At 42.6% G+C, this 27333-nt stretch overlaps 1 protein-coding gene and 1 long non-coding RNA gene across 16 annotated transcripts in view; one reads left to right on the forward strand and one right to left on the reverse strand.

Moving 5' to 3' along the window:
• Prp4k (pre-mRNA processing factor kinase PRP4K) overlaps window positions 1–4077 on the reverse strand; it is a 31704-nt gene extending 27627 nt beyond the window's left edge. For all 15 annotated transcript variants that reach the window (XR_007591732.1, XR_007591730.1, XR_007591731.1 and 12 more), the window contains exon 1: window positions 3889–4077. Coding sequence is in view for 2 of the 15 variants with exons in the window: in XM_050142351.1 (XP_049998308.1) it covers window positions 3889–3929 (41 nt within the window). In the remaining 13 variants the exon portion in view is untranslated. The remainder of the gene's footprint in view (window positions 1–3888) is intronic.
• Window positions 4078–4151: 74 nt separating this feature from the next.
• Window positions 4152–6346, forward strand: LOC126501600 (uncharacterized). The gene is made up of 2 exons (XR_007591735.1): window positions 4152–4221; window positions 4830–6346. It is a non-coding gene; the product is annotated as an uncharacterized lncRNA (long non-coding RNA).
• The last annotated feature ends 20987 nt before the right edge of the window (window positions 6347–27333 follow it).

Here is a 27333-nt window from a genome sequence, read left to right on the forward strand (position 1 = left end):
TGTGGAGATGACTGGGTGGTTATTAATTCACTGAAGGAGTACCATCAAAAGGGAATGATTCTAGAATCAAGCTACCTGACTCAAAGTGCCCCCAACACAACCCAGGTGTTGTAACCCCGGGAAAGGTGCTCCTCTAATGCTATTTCTCCTGCTATAAAATCTAGGTAGCAGTAATCATAGGCTTGTTGGGACAATTAGATTAAATTCACACGCAATGTGGTCACAGTAATTACATGAGTCCTGCTTTTGCTTCCTTAGCACAGAGTGCTCCCTAGAAGATTTCTATGCGCACACATGGTACTTACTCCTCGGTACTTAATAGGCAATACTCTAAGTGATTCAAATCTACCCATTTCCTCCCCCAAAACACCTGGGTTTTTTGTTTTGTTTTTCAATGGTGGAAATAGAATGTTAAGTATAGCCTTTAACTTTATGTATGAAATAAGTTCCATTACAAACAGTGACATTTTATCTAGCTTAAAAAAAAATCTACAATTTTACAAATTATAATTTCCTGATAACAAACGTTACCTTGGGACAGTGTTAACTAAAATAATCCTATACACCCAGAGAGCAAACTGCTAACTTCTACAGTTGATCTTTCAAAACAAACAAGTGTCACAGTTTATGGTTCCAGGGGCACGTTAGTGCCTGGCATGTGTCAAATCTTGGAACAACAACAACAACAAAATTGGTATATAAATAAATACAAGAAATTGGTATATAAATAAAGTATCAAAAGTGGGTTCATGCCAGGCGGTGGTGGCGCACGCCATTAATCCCAGGACTCGGGAGGCAGAGGCAGGCAGATCTCTGTGAGTTCGAGGCCAGCCTGGTCTACAAGAGCTAGCTCCAGGATAGGAATCAAAAGCAACGGAGAAACCCTGTCTCGAAAATCAAAAAAAAAAAAAAGGCAGGTTCATTATTCACCAAGCTCAAGTGTTATTTTACCTTTGTTTTTCACAGACTTCTCCCAGAAACAGGGGCAGGGTAAGGTGGGGTTATCACAATGCAACCAGGCTGGCTTGGGACTGCCATTCCTCCCTCCTCGGCTACCCCCTTACTGGGATTATAAGCATGCACCACCATGAGCAGATCAGAGACAGACTGTCTGTGACAGAGTCTCACTTTATGGCCTTAGGTGGCTTGGAACTCGGAGAGACCTGCCTCTCTAGAGCTGGGATTAAATATTTACAACATCATGCCTTGTTATCAATCGATATTCTTTTTTTCCTTTTTAAAAATTTGTGGCTTTTCAAGATAGAGTTTCTGTGAACCCTGGTTGGCCTTGAACTCAGAGGTCCTGCTTTTGCCTCCTGAGTGCTGGAATTAAAGGCATACACCACTACTGCCCAGCTAGGATAGTCTTATCATTATTGCAAGTACTCAGCTTATCCATTAGAAACAAGCAAGGTAGACAATTGTTTTTTAAAGAAACAATTCTTTAAAAATATATATATATATATATTAATGTTAAGCAGAGTGAATGTAAAGGAAGTCGTTAAACGACTTCTCTTACAAACTGAAATACTTTAAAAACAGAATTGATGTATATTATCAGCTAGAATGGATCCCAAAGACCAATCAGTCTTAGATCTAGCTTCCAAATCATGTTTTAGAGATTAAATTTTAATGAATTACATCAAAACCCATCTTAGCTGGGAATGGTACGGCATGCTTGGGAGGCTGGTTTGAAGGACACCGCAACCCTCATGCGGGTAGAGTGTATCTCTGTGACAGAGTGCTTACTTAGGCGAGCACAGGTGAGGCTGAGTTCACTCCTAGTACCAGGCCCTTCTCAATAATCTCAGGCTGAGAATGTGGCTCAGGAGTAAAGTACTTGCTTATTAACATGTTTTGCCCCCCTACAAGGATCTTTCTGGGACACTAGCAAAAAAATTATTTCAAACCTTAAGCAAAACTGAAAAGGGGTCACAGTACAACAGTCAAAAAGGAGTCTTTAAAACCAGACTGCACAAATTTAAATGTGACCTTGAGCAAACTACCTTTCTGTTAGTTTCATCACCCATAAAAGAAACAGCAATAACAGCATCTACCTCAGTAGTATTGTTAAAAGAATTAATGAGCTACTATTTGAATGATTTGAATAGTACCTTGTCGCTAGTGACTGCAAAGATTTTTTTTTTAAAAGCTAAACTAAAGAAGCTGACAAATGTACAGGCAATTACAACAAAAGCTCTTTGAGGAATTTTTAAACTATGTAACATATGTATTCTTTCTTAATTTTCTATTTGAATAGTTTCCCTGTAACTACAAGCTAACCAGTGTACTAGAAGCCATTTAGACACTGAGCACTGTGGTCAGAAGCCCACATAGTGCCTGCTTTCATAGCAAACTGTCACTTTCTTCATTATTACTTTCAAATTAGTGAAAATAGGGCACAGAAAAAAATATTCCATTTACACAATTTCTGTGGGGGAAGGGAGGGCAAATTAAAGACTACCCCCAGTGTTATGTGCAGTTGCCAGAGCCCAAAACAAATGCATGTTTATAACTATAGTATTATTTAATCGTGCAAATGTCATAGGGCTGAATCATCTTCAAAATGAACTCTACCTTCAAATTAAATAAAGGGACATAATACTAGGAACTTTTGAGATTACAAGAACAGCCGAAGACACCCATTGTACTGACCTGACATCCTGTAACTGCCACACAAGGACCTCTATGAGAAACAATAAGCTGTGTCTAGTTAAAATCCTGTCTGTTCTCTGCTAAGCCAAACTGTCACAACAAAACACACTTAATAAAAAACAAGAAACAAAACAAACAACAACAACAAAAAACCACGCTGACTTCTCTGTCAAGTGGAGTAAAGCAAATGACAGGGGAACCCAGAACTAGACTCTGAGCAAAGAAATCAAGTTTATCTGGTAGCAAAGCCGTCCTCTATCACAAGTTGCTGGAGACGGTATTAAACGCTTTCCTAGAGAGGCTGGAAACCCTAGATAATGCAGGTGTGTGTGTGGGTATGTGTGGGGGTGGTTCTGTTGCAACACTGTCTTCAACGCCATTCTCCTTTAAGTTAAATTTTCTAGCATAAACACGAGGAAAAAATAAAACCACTGCTCTTATTTAAGCAACGGCTAGCCTTTGCCTATTCGAGGATGTGTTTTCACTTGGTCTCAACAACTTCTGTGTTAGTTTACTTATAAACACAGAGTAGAATGGTTTAAACATAGCAACAATTCCCAACATTTCTCCCATGTGTCTTCAGAACAGGCAATAAACCAGGGCAAAAACTGTCAGGCCTCAAAAACCAGGAAGTGTACCTTACTTTGCCTCAAGTTTGGAAGTTGGAAATAAGCTGCCAATGAGCAGAGAAATACCGGGCTGTGGCTGAAAAGGGGAGGGCGAAGGACTTCGCTAGCATAGACAATTTCCGAGACAGTCGGAAAGTGCGACCCTAGCACCTCCGTCTCGGACCGCAGCGTTAGGGGACGCGTTAGCAAAGTAGGGCTTGGTCTGCCTGCCGCCACTGTCCCTCGGTTCCCCCACGCAGAGGTCGCCGAGGGTCGAGCCCAGGGAGCTCCACCGTCCCCGGGGGAGGAGCACGAAGGCGCGACCTCAGAGCAGCCATAGCCGCCACGCGAACTGGACCTGTAGGGGCCGCTCGAGCCGCCGCCTCCCAGGGCAACGACGCGCAGCAGGCCGCGCTGCTGGCGCCCCAACAGCCGCGGCCCCACGGGCAGCAAAGCAGGGGCCGCTCCCACGCCTCCCACCGCACCACCCACGGCGCGCGGAAAGGCAAAGTTTGGCTGTCGCCGTTAGGCCTGAACTTTCCCGCCCGTCGCGCAGGTCGCCACCGCCTCCCGGCCGGCGGCCCGCGGGCCCGGCGCCCCCACTCCCCCCGCACGGTCCACTTACTCCGCCTGCTCCCGCAGCGACGGGGGCTCCGCGGCGGCCATCTTGAACTTCCCGACTTCTCCGCCGCGCTGCCGGCGGCTCCTCGAACCGTGGACGCCAGTGGAAGCGGAGGAAGAAGGGAAAAGCAGTCGCGCATGTGCAAAGCACGTAGAGAAAAGCAGCGCTCTGAGTCCGCGCTAAGAATCCGGATAGACAAACCCCACTTCCTGCGGCGGGACCAGGCGCCTTGACGTCACTTCCGGAGCTAGGGGCGGGCCGAGCGGGGACGAAGGTCTTTCTAACTTGAGCGACGGCCCTTAGGGGAAGCTGAGCGTTTCCATGTAGAAACTTAGAGTAAGGAGCAAAGGGGTGGGATGCTGGTATTATTGGGCGTGCATCTCTGGGAGCTGATTCTTGATGGAGCCCAGAAGTGGGTGAAAATACCTCTGTGTCTCTTACTGCTGTTGATTGATTAGCCGAAAGCTTTTAAAGCGCCAGAATCTCCCCCAGGTCCCCTTTTGACCATATGTTCTTTGTGGTTTGCTTTATATGAAAATTAAGCTTTCTGGTTTTTGAAGGGATAAGTAAAAGATAAATAACGGACGCCGTCCGATACCGAACTGTGACCAATTTCAGATTTACGTAAACCTTTCTTAAATAGAATAAAGCTAGGTGGCCTTTAATCCCAGCACTCGGGAGGCAGAAGCAGGTGGATCTCTATGAGTTCAAGACCAGCCTGCTCTACAAGATCTGCTGGGGCAGGACAGGCTCCAAAGCTACAGAGAAACCCTGTCTTGAAAACAAACAATAAGAACAAAACAAAAAGAGTAGAATAAAGCAGTCAGGGAATTTTTGGCGAAATTTTTCCTTTGAAGATTTTTTTTTCACCAAATTCATTTCCATGCTATTATCAGTTGGGGAGCGAAAGAGAAGATTAAAACATTCCATATTGTTTCATTTAGCAGTTAGAGGAAACGTTTACAAAGTGACGGACAGACCAAACAGTTCCTTCTAGTACTTTTTCCGCCTCGGGATCCCTGGTATCGGAACGCCCGGACCCGTAGCCACAGTTTCCGCGGAGCGGGGCGGAAGTGAACGCTCCAACGCTTCGCACCAGCTTCCCGGAAGTCTTTGGCACCTAGAAAGACGCAGGCGTGCGTGCGTCCTGGGAAACGCGTGGGCGTGTTCAAAGCGAGCCGCGGTCATTGCTGCCACAGAACTGAGGCGAGCTTGGTTTAGCGAGGCTGTGCCAGTTCCGGGCTCCTGCCCAGCGCGTCTCCGCCTCCTGGCCTGCGACGTCAGCGGAGCTTGCCTCTGCGCTCTGCGCTTCCCTGCGGACCCCAAGTTCCCTCCAGTAGAGCTCCGTCCTGTTCGGTGACACTGGAAACAACGCTTGGGGCACCGCGGGCAGACAGTGCAAAAAGTTGAGACTTTGGAGGCAAGCGCGTTTTTGTGAACGCTTCATTTTCCCCTACCACCTGTGCTTGCTTCGAGTATTATTTTTAACGAGATGTACATTCCTGAAATAATTGGAAAATATCTTTGAGTTAAGTGTATTCCTGTGGAAAGCTAGTAAACTCGTACCTTCTAAAAGGCGGATACTCATCAATCCCCAGTAAGCTCTTAATAGGCTCATTGTGACAGACTACCAACAAATTACGAGCATCGTAAACTCCTTTGACTCTTGTAGTTTCCAGATGTCTTTGAAGGATGTAGAACGCCAGCCAAGTGGACAGCACTTGAGTTTAGAGTTGGAATTTGGGGTTTTGTGGGAAGACGCCAAACTGATATTAACACGCATGAGGAGGCATCATGCCTCCTGTCTTAATTTAGCTTTTTGTTGTTTTGAAGCAGTTCTGGTGCATTTATGAAAACGGGGCAAACGCAAAGTAAAGAAAACCCTCCCTCCATTACCCACATTGAACAAACAAGAATATGTCGGTTTATTTTTAGTCTTATGTGAAATATTTAATTTTCTCACACTTGTGTTCACTATGACATAGTTTGCTCTCTGATGTGATAGCTCTCAATGTTTATGTCATTCTGCTTTGGCAAACATCTAGCTGCATTGTTTTTCTTGTTATTAGGTGTCTAGATTGTAGCAGTTTTTGCTCTATTATAACTATAAAGAAAAACAGAACAGTGTTTAGAAAAAACAAGGGGGCTGGCAGGTGGGGTGGCTCAGTGGGAAAAGATGCCTGCCAAGAGGCCTGAGGCTAGGTTCAATATTCAAACCCCCTCTTAAATTGTCTAATGATCTCTATTCATGCACACACAAATAAGATGTAATAAAACTATTTTTAAAAGAACCTAGGATTTATGTCAATAAAGGCTTCTTCATTTATGGTGTAGCTAAGGATAACTCACTTTTATATTTTTCTAGTTTTACCAATCAGTAATTTGGGGATAGTAATTCTCATTGTATAAAAATGAAATAATGACCAAAATGTCTATATTAATAAATAGTAGTTACTAAGTATTTCTTGTGTGATTTATTTTTGGTGACATGATTTCTTTCTATATATTCTATGTATAAGTACTAGCATTGCATGGGAACTCCAATAAAGAACACATAGAAAATCTGTACTGCCTGCTGGTGACTATGTGGGGAACTTACCCACATCATCCAGCCCCGAGCTTTATCTCTTTTTGTCCTTTATGCACAAAAACCACATCTGGTTGTCACACTTTGATTAGCAAGAACAGTAAGGGAGAAAAACTACAGAAGCCAAAAAGCAAGGTGACCATTTAAAGACTTTCTTGGATCCTGGAATCATGGACCAGGTCTTTGATGGATTAGTTCGATGTTCCAGTTTTAGCAGGTGTTGGGACCTATGTGCTAGGTTCTAAGATAAAAATGGTGCTTCCAACATGGCATAAAGAGCTGTAGAATTTGGATTTCATTACAAAATTAACTGCATGAAGTAAGTTGGGGAAACCACAGGGTTACATGATTAAATTTGTCTTAGAAGATTTACTTGGCTACTTTGTGGAAATAGATTAGATCCATGTTTATCTCTCTTAGGGTCCTCATTGTCGTCTAGGTTCTCTGGTATTGTGATTTGTAGGCTGGTTTTCTTTGCTTTATGTTTAAAAACCACTTATGAGTGAGTACATATGATAATTGTCTTTCTGGGTCTAGGTTACCTCACTCAATAGATGTTTTCTAGCTCCATCGCTTTGCCTGCAAATTTCAAGATGTCATTTTTTTTCTGTTGTGCAGTACTCCATTGTGTAAATGTACCACATTTTCCTTATCCATTCTTTGGTTGAGAAACAATTAGGTTGTTTCCAGGTTCCGGCTAAGACAAACAATGCTGCTATGAACATAGTTGAGCACATGTCCTTGTGATACAATTGAGCATCCTTTGGGTGTATACCCAAAAGTGGTATTGCTGGGAGAAACGATTAATAAATGGGACCTCCTGAAACTAAAAAGCTTCTTTAAAACAAAGGACACGGTCAACAAGACAAAATGCTGCCTACAGAATAGGAAAAGATCTTCACCAACCCCACATCAGACAGAGGTCTGATCTCCAAAATGGACAAAGAACTCAAAAAATTGGCCATCAAAGAACAAATAATCCAATTTTTAAAAAATGAAGTACAGAACTAAACAGAACTCTCAACAGAGGAATCTAAAATGGCTAAGAGTCACTTAAGAAAATGCTTAACATCCTTAGTCATCAGAGAAAATCAAAATAACACTGAGATTCCATCTCACACTTGTAAGATCAAAAACACTGATGACAATTTATGCTGGAAAGGTTGTGGGGTAAAGGAAACATTCCTGCATTGCTGGTGGGAGTGCAAGCTGGTACAGTCCCTTTGGATATTAGTATGGTGATTTCTCAGAAAAATAGAAAACAACTTACCTCAAGAATGAGGTAATTTCTAAAGCTTTGCTCTGCTCTGCTGTGTAGTGATTTCATCCTGGTTGGGGGGTTCTTAAGACTCAGAAAGTCTCTGTTGTGGGGCCTAGTCCTTAATGTCAATATTCAAGAGGCAAAGGCAGGAGGATCTTTATGACTTCCAGGGGCTGCATACTGAGACTTGAGAGAGAGAGAGAGAGAGAGAGAGAGAGAGAGAGAGAGAGAGAGAGAGAGACCAAGTTCCAAATTGAAGCACTTGGAAGACTTCTTAAAACTCGGGAAGGAAAAACTTTACCAGACTCTTAAGCTTCATTCTTACCCAAGGCATAGCAAGTGGTATTAACTGCTAAAGAGATTCTGCCTGGAAGGTAGATCAATTTATTAGTTTGCCAGATTGGGTTTTGATGGACTTGTTTCTTTGCTCTGTCATTGGTTCCCTACCTGGGTTGAGTAAACATTTGTTCTCATCTCCTCAGGAAAGGTCACACAACACAACTGGCTTCTTAACAAGGACTGACGCGTCCCAAAGGTGACTTGGGAAGGAGTGGTTAGATGACCTTGCCGTAGGTGCTGAGCCGTGCTCAAGTGGCTGATCTGTGTGGGCTGGAGTATCGTGGGAGCAATTCCCATGTGGCTGTCTTTTCCTTTGTGGCTTGGGATTGTATGCTTCCTTTGTTACAGGAGTGTCTGTGTGCTCCCTATAATGGGTAATAAGACATGCAGCCGTGGATGAGCCAAGAATGAGCTGTCCATAGGAGAATCCAGGGCTGTGGAGTGACGCACCTGCTCGATGGCTCGATGAATGGGATTAACCACGTGATATGGAGATGCCTTGAAAACCATTAAAGGATAAAAGAATGCTTTTCAGTCTCTGGGAGAGGTACACGTGGGTCTAGGTTGCCCGTAAGCCATAAAGACTAAGTGGCCACTGCTATGTGGAATAAAACATGAAGTTGATGCTGAAATAACTGCCCAGAGAAAGCGCGAGTATTTAAGGGGTGATTACAAAAGGTGTGCACCTAGCATGATGCACTCTTGCCTTTCCTCTGACCTAGGTCTCAATGATTCTTCCTCCTGTATTTGCCACTTCAGTCACAGCTTCTTACTCTGCACATTCTTTTAAAGAGTCTCATGCCTGTAGTGTGATGACACAAGAGCCTGTTAAGGGCTCTCAAGAGTTTATTTAGGTATAAAATAGGGGTAACCACTCACTGATACAGAACGATTTAGACATTGTCGCTGATTCAGCTGCCTTCGTCCAATCCAGTCGCCCAGTCATTCTGTCCAGGGGTGAAGAGCAAGTCACCTGCTCTGCTCCAACCACCCAAGAGAATGCGGGAACAAGAGAGCATAAGACCCTCTCCCTAAACTTATAAATTGTCCTGTCCACAGACAAGACCACACCCTAGGAGTCATATTCACCAAAAGCCATTGGCCAAAGGGGTTGAAATCCCACAACACATGCCTTTCCACTATTTTTGTCAATTATATGCTGAGTTTTTAATATATTTATTGACTGACTTATAGGAATTTTTTACTGAAACTTGACATGGTGGTGCATATCACTTTTCCCAGCACTCTTAGCAGAAGAAGGTAGGAAAATCAGAAACTCAAGATAATCCCAAGCTACAGAGTGAATTAGGGGCCAACCTGGGCTACATGAAACCTGTGGGAGCCGAGAAATGCAGACTCATTTCTCAGCATTGTCTGGTGGTCAGAGAACTTGAGAGACTAACAGGAGTAATTTGCACCTTCTAACTCAGGAGGTGGTTGCCTGGCTCTTTTGAAGTTAAGAAAACTCAGCGCCACCCTGACAGGTGATCAGGATATGCCAATGAACTTCTGCCCCTTCCACTGTAACTGTGAGATCTCCTGGGGTGTTTTCTGCCTACGGGACCAAGTGTGCATGAGTAAACCATGACTTGAGTCATCCTGCTACCTAGGCAACAGAATGCTGATGATGGGAAGTCTCGTGCTGTCATGTTAAGAAGCCTTTGTTACCTTCTCCCCCAGTTTATGGTTTTATGTATAAAAGCTGTGGAAAAATAAATGCGGGTGGTTTTCAGGATCTGAAAAAAATCCCTGAAACTTTCTCCCAATACTGTCTTGTGTCTTTATTTTCCCATGCCTCTACCCTGGCAAGAAGTGTTTTTTGTTGAGGTTGGTCCTCAAAAGAAACCCATCTCAAAAATCCAATAAATGAAGCAAGAGGGAAGGAAGATTGCATGGAACTTGGCTAAAACTTTATTCTTTCTCTCTGCTAGTGTCTCCTATCTTCCTTATCTCAGTACATTCCAGCTTCATTCATCAGCTGTTTGAATAAGTCATCATCAAGTTCTTCCAGGATTATCATCAAGTATCAGCAAGCACTATTCATTTTACCACCAGTGAATTTATCTGCCTCCCTGAATTCAAGTAGCACATTCTCAATCTAAGCCTTGATCTTGTGAATCTTTGCTGTTACTTTTCCTGAGACAAGAATGTGTCTGTTTTCCCCATGTAGAGTACCAACAACCAAACAAAGAAATGATTCCACCCAAGTCTAGCTTGGAAATCAATTAGTTTATTGGGTTTACTTATTGGAGCATATGGGATAAGTGTGAATTACCCCCCCAAAATGCTGACAAGTTCCATCTGGACATGGGTGACATTCTCCTGAAAGCTGCAAAGTTGAAGTCCTTTCTTCATTATTCACCTTCTACCCTCTGTCTCCTCCAAGGACATGGAATTCTGGGGCAGAATTTTGTGCAGGAAGGACTTGGGGGCAATTAGGGAAGGAGTGGCTGAAATCTCAGTTGAAGGTCCAATCACACCCCTACCTCCACCCCCCAGTGAGAGAACGTTAACAGGCCAAAGTTTGTTGAGAACCTCACACAGGTTCTTGGCTGTCACTTTGACTACATTTGGAATTAACTAAAACCTAAGTGACTGGATACACATGTGAGAAAATTTTCTCAATTAAATAATTAGAAGTGGGAAGACCCACCCTAGATCCCAGGTGGGAAGGTCCACCATAAACCTGGGCTACACCTTCTGGTGATAAGCTATATGATGGATGCGGAAGAAGGAAGGAAGCACTTGCTCTTTGCCTGCTTCTTCTTCTCGTGCTCCTGCTGGCAAGTCCATTCCTTCACTGACAGTAGAGCCGACTTCTTCAGTATTCTGGTGTGTACTGAAGACCTTTAGAGACACCCAGCCTCATGGACTGAGTAACTACTGGATTCTTGAATTTCCTCTGATAGGCAGCCATTGTTGAATTAGCTGGACCATAGCCTGTAAGCCACTCAAGTACATCCCATGTATATCTGTTCTGCTCCTCTGGAGAACCCTAATACAGGGTTCAATCATTCCTGCACTTATCTCTCCTCTGACTTTTCTACTTCTGTCTTTGCTTTGCTCCAAATTCTTTCCCACCCAGAAACCAGAATTCACTGTCAGAGCACAATGCTGTTCTCTAGCTGCAGACCATGTGCCTGGAAAAGAACACTTCGAATAAACTCAAACTTTTTAACATGTCTTGTCAGGGCCTTGACGATTTGAGCCCTGCTGATGCCAGCCTCTCCTTTCAGGCACAATTCAGTGAAGCACGAGTGTGCGTTCATGGTAATCCTCAAATATGCTATACTTTTTCTTCCCTGGAGGCCTAGAGTTTTTCTTATTCCTCCTGCACAAATTTCTCTTCGTTGTGACTACAGCTCATTCTTCAGACATTGTCTTGAGCATCAGTTCCATGAGACCTCTTATCCGAATGGTAGCTTTCTTCTGGTCCTGATATACATGTGAACTCATCTTTCCTGTACTTTCCTTAAAACAATCTGTTGTTTTCCTAATAAAACACTGGACTGTAGCCGGAGTAGTCAGTTAAAGGAAATGTGTATTTTGATTGGCAGCTGGACAATATTTACTTTACCATCACTATAGAAACAGGTCTCAAGACATGCCTATAAGGAATTGTATAGACTAGGTAAATAAAGGTGGGAAAGCTCACCCTAAATGTGAGTGACACCATTCTATGAGCAGAGGTCCTGGACCAAATAAAAATGAGAAAACAAGCTAAGCACAAAGATTTCTCTCTCTCTGGTTCCTGGCTGCATAATGCAATGTGACCAGCTGCCTCAGGCTCCTGCTGCCATGCCTTGGCTGCAACCAACCCTTCCTTCCTTCCTTCCTTCCTTCCTTCCTTCCTCCCTCCCTCCCTCCCTCCCTCCCTCCCTCCCTCCCTCCCTTCCTTCCTTCCTTCCTTCCTCTTTTCCTTAAGTTACTTTTGTTAGATATTTTGTCATAGAAACAAGTAAAGAAATTGATTCAGTAGGAAAGATTTATTCTGATTGAATCTCATGGGTTTCAGAATGTGGCCTTTGGCTCCTTGTTCCTGAGTTTGCGGTGAGGCAGAACCTGAGGGTGGAGGAAGCATGCTAGAACAAAACTGCTTATCCCTCTGTAGTCAGAAGTAGGAGAGAAAGGCAGTGGGGAGAGACAGGCAAGGGATGGGCAAAAACAAGATGTAGTACCCAAGTCCTCTTCTGTCACCTGGGCTTTGCCTCTTAAGTTTCTGTTGCCTCCAACCAGCCCACCCAATTCAATAGGTTAACCATTTGATGAAATTGAGAGTCTTCAGTGATGATGGCAGATACAAAATAATCCCACACTAGCTCAGAATTGAGTATAATAAAGGGTTACCCCTATTTATTTAGGGGTAGACTCACAGATCATAGTCCTCTGCACAAACAGGGAACAGGAACCAAATCCAGCAGCCAGCTAGAAGAGAGAGCAAGCATGCACTTTATGGCTGCATTCATAATATAAGAGGCCACGCCCAAATGCGCTGGTATCTTGAAAGCTACTGGCTGAAGGAGTTCTTACAGCACCTCCCCGTTTTGTTTAAATAAGACAGTGTATAAGTTAGCTACATGATATAATTTAATATAATATCAAATAATGTGATATGTATGACTTTATATGCTACAAAGATTTTTTAAGATTTATTTATTTCTACTTCATGTGTATGAATGTCTGCCTTCATGTATGTCTGTGTGTTAATGATTATGGGTTTCTGGTGGAGACCAGAAGAGGGCATTGGTTCCCCTGGAAATGGAGCTATAGATTGTTGTGAGCTGCCACATGGATGCTAGGAACCCAACCTCAGTCTTCTGCCGGAGCAGCTCGGGCTCATTTACCTGCTGACCCATTTACCAGCCCCTGCAAAGATTATTTTATAGAATGATTACTCATTTAAGTAAACATTAACTGTTAGTAAAGTTTGCAGCTCATTGTAATCCTCATATGGCTGAAGTGCATTGTTCTAAAACATCTACATGTAAGGCTAACAAATGAACCTACAGTTACTGGTGGAAGATTCTACGTATCTATGTGCATCTTCCATCAGAGGGCAGTAAAGGACCAGTATGATTTTCTTCTTATCATGTAATCAATCTCGACAGCCTTTGGCCTATCTTGTGAAAATGGAAATATTCAAAGAGGGGAAACATAGACACACTTACCGTTTTCCTTCATCCCTGGGTTGTCTTATATGCTCTACTGTAGGTCTTATTATTTCCTGAGGACTGAGATAATCTGTTGATTAAATGTTTGGTTCTGAGTCAGTAGTCAGTATTTGAATTGTAGAAGAATGATTTAAGGGCTTTGTAATGTGGAAAGATTACTTGTGCTTTCTGAGCCTGTCAATCTTAGATGGACACTTTTTACTTTAGGAAGTCTCTGCAAAGAATTGGCCATTACTCAGTGGTGACTTGTGTTTTTTAGCTAAGTCGCATACATTTATATACTGACCAATTTGTTCAATGCCTCCTAAAGTTCATAATATAAATGAGTACTATATTAATCTTATTTAATTAATTAATTAATCTCAATGGCCACATCTTAATTTGGGCACATTTTAAAACTTTCTAAATGAGTAATGAAAAATAATAATATTGAAGGTTTGTTTCACCTTCTTTTGTTTTGTTCTGGTTTAGGAGTTTGTTTGTTTTTGCTTTTCCAAGACAGGATCTCACTATGTGGCTCTGGCTGGTCTTAAAATCCCAGAGATCCTTCTGCCTCTGCCTCCCAAATGCTGGCATTAAAAGCATCCACCACTACATTCAGTTTTATTTTACCTTCTTTTAATTCTCACAACTTGATTGTGGTAATTGATATTTCTCCTTACAGTTACTACATTGCCTTTGTTAAACTTTACTATCGTTTCCTTCACATGTACAATTTTATTGACTAGATTCCCTTTTTCAATCTGTTGTGCTAATATTTTTACCAGTCATTTACCTTTCTATCTACTGAAGCACAACTAATAAATCTAATCCTATCCATTTCTATTTTAAAATATCTGCTTTATAAGTGGAAGTCAGAAAATTAGTTGGTTCAACCATCTCTATCTTAGATGAGAAATCATAAAATGCTAATGAAAGTGATTGTTTTATTTTGTGTCCCTTAAGTTTATAGAGCTGTTTCCTTCACGTGTGTCTGCTTTGCCACTATCTTCCCCAGAAATTCATGGAGCTTACTCCTGTTTCAAAACCCACTGTGTTTTTTGTTCCTCTTTCCAGAGCCCTCTTTTTTCAACATGGTTCACCCCTCTAGCCCTTGGTCTTAGCTCAAGGACCCATTTTCAGGGACCATCCAGTCTGAGGTCACCTCCCATTCCTAATTTACAAGCATCCTATTGCCCTGTTCCATTTCCCTGTCACACTTAAGACAATACTGTAGATAACGGTTTCTTTTTAAATTAAGTTTTTACAAGTTCGTACAAAAGAATGAGTTTTATGATTACATTTTCATACTTCTATGATTATCTACCTTCCCTGTATAATTCTTTCTTCTACTAAATTAGATAGATACAAGTGGTAAAATATTAAGGATCTTCTCTATTTTTATCAACAGTTGTTTCGCTAGCATTTGACAGTACTTAGCACGACAGGCATATGGTAATATTTGTTTTATTAATTTCAGAATACTTTAGATTCTTTGACTAAAGTGGCTTTAGGTTTTTCATGAATTTTTCCAAATCTTAATTGTTTTCATTATATTTAGACCAAAAAAGATCTATGTCCATTGTAGGACTAGCCCTGTTTCAACCATAAGACTTATCCAGTCTTAATTTAGGATTTAAATGTATCCAACAGATAGGGACTGAATCTACACACTGAACAATACTTACGAAAATTTAATGGCCAACAAGATGACTCAGCAGGCAAAGGTGTTTGTCTCACAAGCCTGATGGCTTGAGTTTGAACCCCAGATCCCACAGTAGAAGGGTAGAATCAATTCCTGAAAGTTAACCTCTGACCCCTGCATATGTATCAATGATAATGAAAATGACAATAATTTTGAAAGAAAATTTTAGACATTTAGTTCATTTTCACAGTTGTTAACACACATTTAATTGAGTAGAAGAAAAGCATCTTGCCCACACTGAAAGCAAAAGGCTGTGTCAGAAACAGACAGGTCTTTCTGTCTTGGAGAGGAATCCCTGCCAACTACTGTCTGTCATGGGTGATGCTGAGTTCTCTGTCTGAAAGCGGGAACTCCTGGCTTCCTGTGTTTTCTAGGCAATGGAGATTTGTTTAAGACCTGTGTTTTTTTTTGGAGGGAACATTTCCATGGTTACACTCATCTCTTCTTTCACCCTTGGAAAAACAAGAGCAAGTGGAATGCCCCAGTTCCCGGATCCCTGCTGCACAGATGTCTTTCTATCTGCCCACACATGAAATTGGGGAGCAAGTTCCGTTTCCATGATTTATTCCCTCCAGTGCCTCTTTTAAATGAAGCAAGGCTTAGATTGGCAAATTAAACAGAGAATGGTCTATGTTATATAAATAGCCTGAACTCATGTAAGATAGATTTAGAGGTATGGTATATGAAGGGAGAGATTGTTTAGGGGGGCAGAACTAAATTATAGCTCCGGGCAACAAACACAAATGTATGGAGAATTAGTTGTGTGTTCAGAAAAACTATACTGAGTTTAAAAATAGTGTTTTGTATTTTAAATATAAAGTCTAACATGTTAGACCGTTAAAGTAACCATGTACATTTTTACTCCCACAGAGTAGCAAAAACTCACTGTTCCTTGTATCTGAATGTTGTTTACTGCTGCTCCACCAAGTCTGGCTCAGCAGTGTGCATAGTCAAATCCATATGTTTCTTCCATGAGCACTGCAGAGCATTTGCATAGATATTCTTGAGTTTATACTCATGAGTTAATTTCAAGATATATTAAGGGTAAGAGATAACAAATACTTGCATGGAAAGGAATGACCAAGGAAATAATTTTAAAATTAAACTTTAGAGAAATATATACATCTTATACACATATTAAATACGTATATATAAAAATTAAATTATATACATGCATATATCACATTATATACAAATAAAATTAAATTATATGCATATTAAAATTAAACTTTAGAGGAATATATTGTATATAATGTATTTTTATATATAGATACATAAATTCATATATATCTTACATACATATTTATTCCATGTATACAGATTATACAGAGTATATACATACACACACACACATACACACACACACACACACATTCCTTAAAGCAAAGATAAATGGGGAAAATGGCATCCTTATACCCCTGGCTGCCTGGAATGCAATGTGTAGAACAGACTTGATTTGAACTTACAAAGATCTAGCTATGTGACTCAGCCTCCTGAGTGCTGGGCTTAGAGGCCTGCATCTTCATGCCCCGCCCTGGTTCATATTTTGAGGGAATATGTACCATCATTTGGGAAGGCATGGGGGCAATCATCTCCATGGCTGTGAGGAGGTGTAGCTATGATTCCCTACCTCCTCATGTCTTTGCAGATTAGAAAGCAGAGACCAGACAGAAAGCAGGACCAAGCTGTGATCCCCATCCCCACTGGCCTACTTTCTCCCATAAAGCTCCATTTCCTCCATGTTCTAAACCTCCCCAAACAGCCCCACCAGCTGGGAACCAAGTATTCAAACATATGAATCTATGGTGATATTTCACATTCAAACCATGAGGCCTCAAGCATGAACACTGCAACAATTTGAATACTATACTATAGTTTTAATTTAAAATTGCATGTCTGTGAGAGGGTGATTTCTTGTCTTTGCATGGCAGTTAAAGCTAGCTTGTTAACACAATGGCCACAAGAAAAACACCCATGTGGATTTTCTGCTCTGTGTATGCTCTATTATTCTCTTAGAAAATGTGATATTGTGGCCTTGGGCTATTAAAAAGGACAGCTATTTAGAAAGAAAGTTACATGTAGCTATTCGGGATTCAGAAATATTTGCCCCAGTGAGCCATTGGCTGTATTTATAATTCTACGGTGTCGACAACAGCCGCGTTGCTAGTCATTTGTCACCTTCATGCTTTCAGGAACATAAGATCTGTAATTAGGTTCCTTTGAAAGGTATAATAGCATCATTTTAATTGGGCATGAATTTCACTTCAACAAACTCAGTAAGGAAAAACATTTTTGGCCGAGAGACCAGAGAACATTGTATGGGTTAATGAATACGATGAATCTTTCAGCTTTATAGACGCAGACAGTCTCAACCTTAGACTGAAACCTACTGCTATGCAGCATGACCTAATTCTTATCAGTGTCCAACAGAGTCCTCCCTCTCCTGCATTCCTTCCTTCCTTCCTTCCTTCCTTCCTTCCTTCCTTCCTTCCTTCCTTTCTTTCTTTCTTTCTTTTTTTCTTTCTTTTCTTTCTTGAGACAAGGTCTTGCTATGTACCATTGGCTTGCCTGGAACTCTCCTGGACATACCTTTTTTTTTTTTTCCCCTGAGCCTGTTCATATTGGGCTTCATGATCTAAGTTGATGAAGATGACTGACCAGGTCTCTTCCTCTATAGGGCACCAGATCTCATTACAGATGGTTGTGAGCCACCATGTCATTGCTGGGAATTGAACTCAGCACCTTTGAAAGAACAGGCAATGCTCTTAACTGCTGATACTTTCTCTGCTGATTACAAGCATATAACTTTCCTATCACCATAAAGTCAACAACTTCTAAGTCAAACTAATGTAAATTGAAGATCATCTGTATGTATCTGTGTACATACATCTATTTTGGCAGGTGGCAAAAATCAACATTCTGAGGTATTTCCTATGTCATACAAGGTACTTCTTATGTTGATTTTCCAAGTCAGCATGGTATGTCATGCCAGTGTGATGATCTGTGTTTCCATGATCTTTTACTTTCACACGGAGCCTGGACCCTGTGGAACAGTAAATACTTCTTGTGCAGGGGAAACTATGAAAATTATAAGTAATTTTCCATAATTGGAGTTCCTTGAATCATATGTTTAATAGATGAAAAAGTTCAAAATTGACATGTATACATTCTACCCTTAACTCTTGCAGATGATCTGTGCTGGTTCAATCTTTCTGTCGCCACACTCTGCCTGCCTTGTGCTTTAGTCCAGACTGAGGGCGGCATACAGAGACTGTGACAGATCTTTGTCAGGGAGAACAACGTTTTCCTTCTATCTTCATAGATTGGACTGACTAAAGACATAGTAAACGAGGTGCATTTTGCTTGATATTAATATTTAAAATTATATATATATATATATATATATATATATATATATACTGTGCATGAATGTATCAGCCAGGGTTCTCTAGAGTTACAGAACTTATGGAATTATTCTCTCTCTCTCTCTCTCTCTCTCTCTCTCTCTCTCTCTCTCTCTGTGTGTCTGTTTCTCCAGAAATTTATTGGAATAACCTACAGGCTGCCATCCAACAATGATGTTAGCTGTGAATGGAAAGTCTAATAGTTGCTCAGTCCTATGAGGCTGGGTGTCGCAACTGGTCTTCTGTATATTCTGGAATCCCAAAGAAATAGGCTCACAGAAACTGTATTAATTAAATCACCACTTTGCCCATTAGTTCTAGTTTCTTATTGGCTAATTCTTACATCTTAATTTAACCCATTTCTATTAGTCTATGTATAGCCACTTGACAGTGGCTTAGCAGGTAAAATTCCCAGTGTCTGTCGCAGGCAGATCCATGGCATCTCTCTGACTCTGTTTTCTTCCTTCCAGAATTCAATTCCGTCTTCTCTGCCTACCTAAGTTATGCCCTAGGCCAAGGCAGCTTCTTTATTCATTAACCAATACAAGCGACACACAGAGGGGACTCCCACATCACAACTCCTTTTCTGTTAAAAGTGTAGGAGGTCCGTCTGTCTTTGTGTTGCTTTCATTGGTTAATAAAGAAACTGCTTTGGGCCTGTTGATAGGGCAGAACTTAGGTAGGCAGGGAAGACAGAACTGAATGCTAGAAGAAAGGAGACAGAGTCAGAGAGCTGCCATGGAGCCACCACCAGAGTAAGACATGCCTAATCTTTACCAGTAAGCCAATGCCACATGGTGATATACAGATTAATAGAAATAGGTTAAATCAAGATCAGAGGCTAGCGCTAATGAGCCAAGCAGTGATTTAATTAGAACAATTTCTGTGTGGTTATTTTGGGGCTAAGCTAGCCTGGGACAAACAAGCAGGCCCTCCTTGTTAATTGCGTTAACACTTTGAGGCATTAAGTCATTAGCATTCTGTTGTTTAGGTAGTTAAGCTGCCCTGGACCAAGCATCCTGAAGGCAACCATTCCACAAGTAACCTCATATTACAAAAGAAGGAGCAGAGTTATGCTTGCATATCCTGATCATCTGTCAGGATGGAATGGTTCTATTTGTATGAGCCATTTTAATGTCAAAACAGTCAAGTAATCATATCGTGAGTCAGGATATGTAGCTATACTCGTCAACCATTTTGAGCAACGTCCAAACTTTCTGACCATGAAACAAGGTAGAAATACGCTCACATTGTTGGGCCTCCACGGGGGGGGGGGGGGGGGAAAAGGGGGGGGGGGGGGGGGGGGGGGGGGGGGGGGGGGGGGGGGGGAGAAAATGAGAGAGAGACAGAGAGTGGGGAGAGGGAGAAAGGAGGGAGGAAGAGGTGGAGAGGTAGAGACCTGCCTCTTCAGAAGAATGGCAGGCAAGAGAAAGAGATGGGAAATGGGCAGAGCTTGTCTCTTAAAGGGACCTTTGCACCTGCATACAGTCAGGGAACCTCTTGCCATATGCAGAGGGGTGACTGTGCCAGGTTCCCAAGGGGCTCCAGGAACTAACACTGATGATCCAAACTCAGGCCCTCAGCCTTACAGCCAACAATTTACAGGCTGAGCTGCATCCCTAACTCTGTGGGCAAGAACTTCTATTAGGGTTTGAATGGGAGATAAGACCCTGATTAATTTTATTTTACTTTGTATAGAGTAAAATTCACTTTTTAGGATGAGAAGCTTACAGAGTCAGGTATCCGCCACCACAGTTTCTTCACCCCCAGCATTCTCTGGTTCCACCCTTTTTGGAGCACCCTTAACATCACTGGTCATTTTCCATCCCATTTAATTTTGCCTTTTCTCAATTGTCCTATGAATGAGTTGTATAAAATTGCAGTTAAGCAAGCCAAGGGGAACAACCCAGTAAGTAGGCAGCAGTACTCCAAGGACCTTGCTTCAGTTCCTCCCTCCAGGCTCCTGTCTTGACTTCATGTCCTGACTTCCAGTCATAATGGACTGTAAGCTGAAATAAAGCCTTTTCTGCCCGGCTGGCTTTTGGGCATAATCTCTATCACAGCCACAGAAAACTAACTAGGACAGATTTTCTATTCCTATTCTAGGAAAGCTGTAAGCGAGGAGAAAGGATGAAAAGAGCATCTCAGAGCTGGGAGTTTACTTATGCCTGCAGACCCCAAGGGAAACCTCACACCATGTACAAATGCGCCCTTCTCCGTGTGTTCTCAGTAACTAACAACCAGACAGCATTCTTATTAAACAGTGAAGTGTGGACACAACAGTTATACAATGAAAGACAGAAAATAAATTATTTCTTTCCTTCTAAATTATTTATTTTTGTGTGTTTATGTGTCTGTGTCTCTCTGTGTGTGTATGCACATGCCACAGCCCTTGGAAGTCAATTATAATTTTCATCTGTTTTCTCCTTCCACCGTTAGTCCCAGGGATAAAACTCAGGTCCTCATGCTTGCACAGACCTTTTTTTTTTTTTTTTTTTTTTTTTCCCCCTAAGCTATCTTGTTGGCCTCCTTTTTCCTTCTTTGGGATTGAAGTGGGGAGAATCACTCAGCTGTTACAAAGGAACAACTTTTCCTGGAATTTGTTAGGAGACTACTTGACTAGCATTGATGAGGCCCTTGGCGAGAGAGGGGGAGGAAAGAGAAAGAGAGAGAGAGAGAGAGAGAGAGAGAGAGAGAGAGAGAGAGAGAGAGAGAGAGAGATCTCACATTAGAACTGAGAAGCAACTGCTGCCAGCCGCATTTGTGAATGGCCTAAGCTGAGTTGTGGTTTCATGGTTATGACTCTACAAATCTATTCAGAACTTCATGTGTGCAAAGCTCCCTGCGCTGGGTTGGGCTGCAACACTGGTTAGCTGCTCTAATTGGTTGATTCATAGAGGAATATTTGGAGTTGATTAAGAGAGGCTGTTATGTAAATTAATGCAAAGTCTATGTAAATGAATTTTCTAGTTCCAGCACTAACATCGATCCCATACTCCCCACCCCCACCTCCCTTTTGATCTTTTTGATCTTATGGGCTCAAGCCACTCTCTTGTCCCAGCTTCTAGAATCCCTGCAGCCACTTGTACCCGCCAGTAGGCCTTGTCTACTAGATGCATTAGGCCGTCAAAGTCTGCAGCTCAGCAGGCCACAAAGGATAGCCTCCCTCCTAATCATCTTCAGACTCCACTTCCCTTTTCCCTAGGAACACACTGTGAAGTTTCAAACTTGGGACAAACGGCTGAGGTGCCTTTGAACATATCAAAGCAGGCCTGCTTGCTAGGTTCTCCCAGCAGCCCTCAGTTTCTGCCTGTTACAGGGTGTGGCTTGCCCTGGGACTTGGCTGCCCTTCCCCCAAAGGCTCTTCTCTAAATAATCCAGACATTTTGATTATCTGCCCCCATTGTACCTTTGGCCTTCTGGCTACTGCACCTAGTTTTCCTCTCTCCCCTCTTACAGAACCCTGGACCACTTGTCCAGGGGATGGTACCGCCCACCGAGGGCTGGGCTCTACACCACTGATCACACTAAGACAATGCCTTACTACTGGATCTCATGAAGGCATTTCTTCAGCTGAGGCTCTTTCCTCTCTGATGACTAGCTTGTGTTAAGTTGACACACAAAACCAACTAGTCCAATTGCTAAATGCAAACATTAAGGTCCCCTTGTAGTCTTCAAAAAATTAATATGAAATAGGGAAACTAGGTATGATAAATTTAATTAAATTTTCTTATAGTCCTTTATAGTATCCAAAGACCTAAAATGGGCATAGAAACTTTTAGACAGTGAGTGATAAATTCAAATTAAATTAAGTCATTGACAATTACAAATTATTTTGATCAATAGGTCCCACAGGCTCTCAGTTAAAATAATTAATATTGCCAATGTTAATTAAAATGACCTTTAATAATTAAAGTTTATTACCTAATATCTAATTAAAAGGAAATTGTTATCCCACTGCTTATCTGTTTAGCAGCCCCAGTTTTTGTTTTGCCAGTTCTTGAACCTGGACGAAGATAAATGAGAACTCCTGGGGGCTAACAGTGTACTGAATACTGTAGTTCATTCTGCTACGACCTCCAGCACCCAGAACTATTAAAATCACCCACCTTATCTCATCCACAACCACAAGTAGCTATTTATAGACTGGGCCAATGTGTTCCGTACACAGCCTCCCGTGACGGCCATCCAGGCACAGTTTGTCTTCTCTGGAGGGACAGGACACAACATACCACCGGAAACTCAACAGCGCTGCTACTATGCACTATCTTACCCCCACACCCCCCCTTCATCCGGGACACAGGGGCAGCATTATATCAATGAAACATTCTGCCAAGGTGACCCGCTTAACACACTCCTTAAGGAAAAGCTAGCACACAGTGAGTCCCCTTCAGATTCCACTGACAATACACTCATCACTCACAAATTCTACATGAATCTAAGCATTGTGGCTACTTACAAAACAGCCTGTCTTAAACGGGGGGGGGGGGGGCATCTCCCACAAAAGGCTCTGACAGCTGTGCAAACTTTTAAAATCATGGCTGGGGACCGTTGAGTTTCAAACCCAAGATAAATGGTTAAGGTGCCTATTTAACATATCAAAGCAGACCTGGCTGCCAGGTTCTCCCAGCATCCTTCCGTTCCTACCTGTTACAGGGTATGGATCACAGCCTACCCTGAACTCTAACCTGAGGTGCCTATTTAACAGGGCCTTGACACAGTTGGAGGAGTGCTTGTAAAAACCAGTTTGGGGGAAGAAAGGGTTTATTTCATTTTACAGTTATAGCACAATTCCAAGGGAAGCCAAGGCAGTAACTCAAAGCAGGAACTGAAGCAGGACCATACAGGAATGAATGTTGCTTACTGGCTTCCTTTTCGTGGTTTGCTCAGCTTGCTTTCTTACACAGCCCAGGACTACCTGCCCAGGGGTGGCAATGTCCACAGTAGGCTGGGCCACCCCACATCAGTCATCAAATCAAGAAAACGTCCCCAAAGTTTTGCCTACACGAAAATCTGACGGAGGCGGTTTTTCAATTGGGGTTTCCTCCTCCCAGGCGATTCTAGTTTGTGCGTCAAGTCAACAGAGACTAGCCGGCATACCTATTATGTAGAAACCCTGGAACCCAGCACCATACATCCTGAGTATGGTGGTGCAGGCCTTTACTTCCAGCACTCAGGAGAAGCTTCAGAAGTTCAAGGTCATCCTCGGCTAGATCTCTAGTTCAACACCAGCTGAGGCTACATGAAACCATCTCAAAAATAATTCGATTTAATTTAATAATTAAAAAGTGAGGAGGCACTTCTATCAGCCTGACACCTCTTTTTGTGTCTCCCAAAGTGCCTCCCAGATCACTGTCTATGGCCACAAGTCATTCAATGGTTTCTAATACAAGACACAGCCCCTCTCAATTCTGTATTCTACACTACTTAAGTTATTGTGACCGGTTACACACAACTTAAAAATACACACTGTCTTAAAAATACTCTCCCAGATCACATCTGTCTGTCCATGGCACTTTGGGGCATAGAAATAACTCCAGAGCTCTCCAGCCTATCATGTCCTCCTTAAGACAAGATGCAAGCCTCCTGGATCCTCTTGCATAGTCCACCCTCAGGAGGTGGCCTCACCTGTGTTCCTTACCAGATGCTATAGTGCCAGAGGAGGTCCTTTTTCCTAGACTGTTTAACCACCTAAAAACTCCCTTTTAGCTAAGAGAACTGCTTTGGGAGCACAGCAAGTATAGAACCAGACTTGTCTCCATTAAAAAATAAGCAATATTCTCTGGCCAGGACACTCCTGATGAAGGATGGGCCACTTAAAGCAGTTGGCACTTGAGATTTTGGTCAACAAATGGCCCACTTTCATTTTATTACCGATTGTTGGGCCATTGCCCAAGAGTTTCTATCAACCCCAGCCCCCCTCCAAGCCCCAGGCAGAAAGCCTCTGAAAATTTCTTGCTCCATACATCCCTACATGTGAAATCAAAACCACACATATCTCTATATAAATTAGGCCACAACGCAAGGCCTTGCCAGGACATGCCTTCTCTCCTTTCGAGTTATTGCTGTCATTCAGAAAAACTGGGGCACATACATCACTCTTAAGTACACATGCTGCCTCTTTATGAAGGTCACTATAGAAATTTCAAATCCACGAGGAGGTTCCAATAGTAGCTCTGGTTGGGAGGGATTATAGCCTCAAGCAAGATTTGAAGGTGCCTTTCAAATCCTAGCTTGGGAGTGGGTGTTGGTCTTACACTAACTTAAAAAAAGTCCTCATCTCCCTTCCTTATATTTGCAAGATGTTAAGACTCACTTCTTTGAACTTAACAACTTATTATAGAGTAGACCCTTTGATGCATTTGTCTGCGTCTTCATTAAGTTTCAGTGGTCTCCTCCTGCAAAGGCTAGAGGTTCTCTACTCCTAGGATATCCAGGGAACGCCCTTGTCTGCCTGGTGGGGTCAGAGAGCAGTTTGCTTAAGGCACCTTTCTACAAATGAAAAACAGAAGGGCCAGGAGAACTTAAGAAACGTGACCCAAACACAAAGAAACAAACATCTAATGTAGGAGGCTAAGTCAGGAAGATGCTGTGAGTTTGAGACCTGCCTAGAATACTTAGATAATTTTAGGTTAGCTGGGGCTACAGAGTGTGCTGCTGTTTCCAAAAACCCAGCAACAACACTGGTGTTAAGGAACTTAACATGTTTATAACAAAATTACATCTCTGATTTGAGTTCCAAGTTGTCTTTGCTTTTGTTTGCTATGAAATGATATTAAAAACTCTCCTGCCTCCAATCTGTATTGCGTTTCTCATTCCTGTGTCAGAACACCTGGAAGAAGGAGCCTCAGGCAGGATGACTTAATGACTGTGGTACAGTGTATGTTTGACTGTTCTTTGTATTCTACGGTACTACGTCTGTAGTGTGGCGCCTGCCCTACGAGATAGTTCACTAGTCAGGCAAGGGCCTGGGGATTTAAACATACATACACAGAGACAGTGAGACAGTGACACGGGTCATCCTTGAATCAAGAATGCCCCTTTATTATGTTCAGGGGCAGCTTTTATATCCAGCTCTCGGGGTCTTTCAGCTGCAGGCCCACCAGAAATCATTCCCCTGCAGTCAGGCTTGTGCTCAGAGCAGCTGCAAGCATAGAGAAAACAAGCTGTTTTCTTAGGCACAGGAAATTCAGGACCATTGCAGATACAGGACACAGGCAAACTGGCAATTGTAAAAGATCCTTAAGATAACACATTAACCAACTGGTGCATTTTTCATGAATGAGTGCTTGTGGTCTAATCCCTCACATAAAATTGTCCTTTACAATTTCATACATATATACAATGAAATACGGTCATATTCCTTTCCCATTTCTACTCTCCAATTCTAACCTCTTCTTAGGGTTCTCCCATTTGCCTCTTTGCTTAATGTCTTACAATGGGAATTAAGTTCGAACGTTTATATTGGTGGAGACATTTAAACTACAACAGGAACTGAACAAACTTTGGAATTTCTAGAGCCAGTCAGCAACAGATCTAGGATGTAAGGTGAGTCTGACTCTTTCTGCCCATCACAGTCAGGGGAAGGGACAGACTTTCCACCAAACATCAGTTTCACATCTAGGTGGTTTGGGCCACTCAGAGTTGCACTTGTCTCTCATGCCTGTCTTGCAGTGCAACATGCTTCCAACTTTGGGTCTGGTGTTTGCTTTGCCCTGGCAGGTATCAACTCTTGGCATACTCAAATGGTGAGTGAAATAAAAAATGAGCTATACCCTTCGTCTGGAGCCTGGAACACAGTTGTTCTGCAGACGTGAGGGGTCCCTGTAAGGATGATGGCCTTGATGTAGCAACGTCAAATTTTAGCTCCTGTATAACTGTCATGGAGCCTCCACACAGCTGAGGAGATGGCTGTTCAGTGCTCTGGCTCCTTCCACTCATCTGCTACCACTCCTGACTTGCTGTTTCAAGTCACATCGAAGAAAGCATTTATTTAGCTGACAGCCTATCACAGGACATCTATCTGTATAAAATGAGCCAATTTATAGTCCCCGCTGACAGCTGGTTTGAAGGGAAGGCCGTTTGCTTCCATTGATTACAAGGAGCAGGGATTGATTTAGCTCATCAGCCCGTGGTAGCAGATGGTAGAAAGACCCCATTGTGTCAGGCTCCCAGGTCTCCAGAGACTGCAACGTCTCAGCAGCATAACTTCCTGAGCTTGGCATGATCCAGCGGAGGTCGCTTAACCTTCCACTGACCCTCATGCTATTTTTAAGATGTCTCAGGAAAGAGAGAGAGAGAGAGAGAGAGAGAGAGAGAGAGAGAGAGATACCATTTCTCCTTGGCAATGAGAGGTAAAGGGAATTCAGTAGCATCTCTTTCTTCGAACTCTATAGACATCAGAAAAGAGACCCTTCTGCCAAAAGTGCCCCAAAGGGACAGTATCTGATGCTACAGTCACAGACAATATTTAAGGTGTATGGTGACACTGGCTTTCTTCCTTCCCCTCCTTTGCCTCTCGTGGTGGTGGTGGGGTTGGTATAGGACTTGATGGTATAGTGTCTAGAAGCTTACTTCTAGAAGCTTCCATAGAGCTGGAAACTTCTTTGAAACTGCCCCTGATGCTCTTCCCTGAGGATGGACTACAAGGACCATAGTCAGTATAACCTCTAGAGCCTTGCAATGGAGTCAAGATTCCCCAAGGGAATCAGAGGGGCAGAAGAGACCTAGGGCATTGTGGAGGAAGGAAGAAGGGAGATTGGGAGCAGAGGGGAGGCTCTGTCAAACACTGGCTGAGCAGAGCGCTGCCAGATTAGTAGGAGATGATGGATGTGCATTCTATTCTGTACTCTGTGACAGTGTCTGAGGGTGAGTCCCCTCCCGTGGCACACACCTGCTAGGACCACCTACTGCTGTTGCCAGGGGGATTTGTTGGCCATCCCTCTTGCTTTCATGTGTTAAACCACACTGCAGCATCGGAGCCATTTTGGGTTAGTGGAGTC

The sequence above is a fragment of the Alexandromys fortis genome, unplaced genomic scaffold, assembly GCF_014885135.2.
Source record: "Alexandromys fortis isolate MF-2015 unplaced genomic scaffold, M_Fortis_MF-2015_v1.1 scaffold_5, whole genome shotgun sequence".
In the NCBI taxonomy this organism is placed as follows: domain Eukaryota; kingdom Metazoa; phylum Chordata; class Mammalia; order Rodentia; family Cricetidae; genus Alexandromys; species Alexandromys fortis.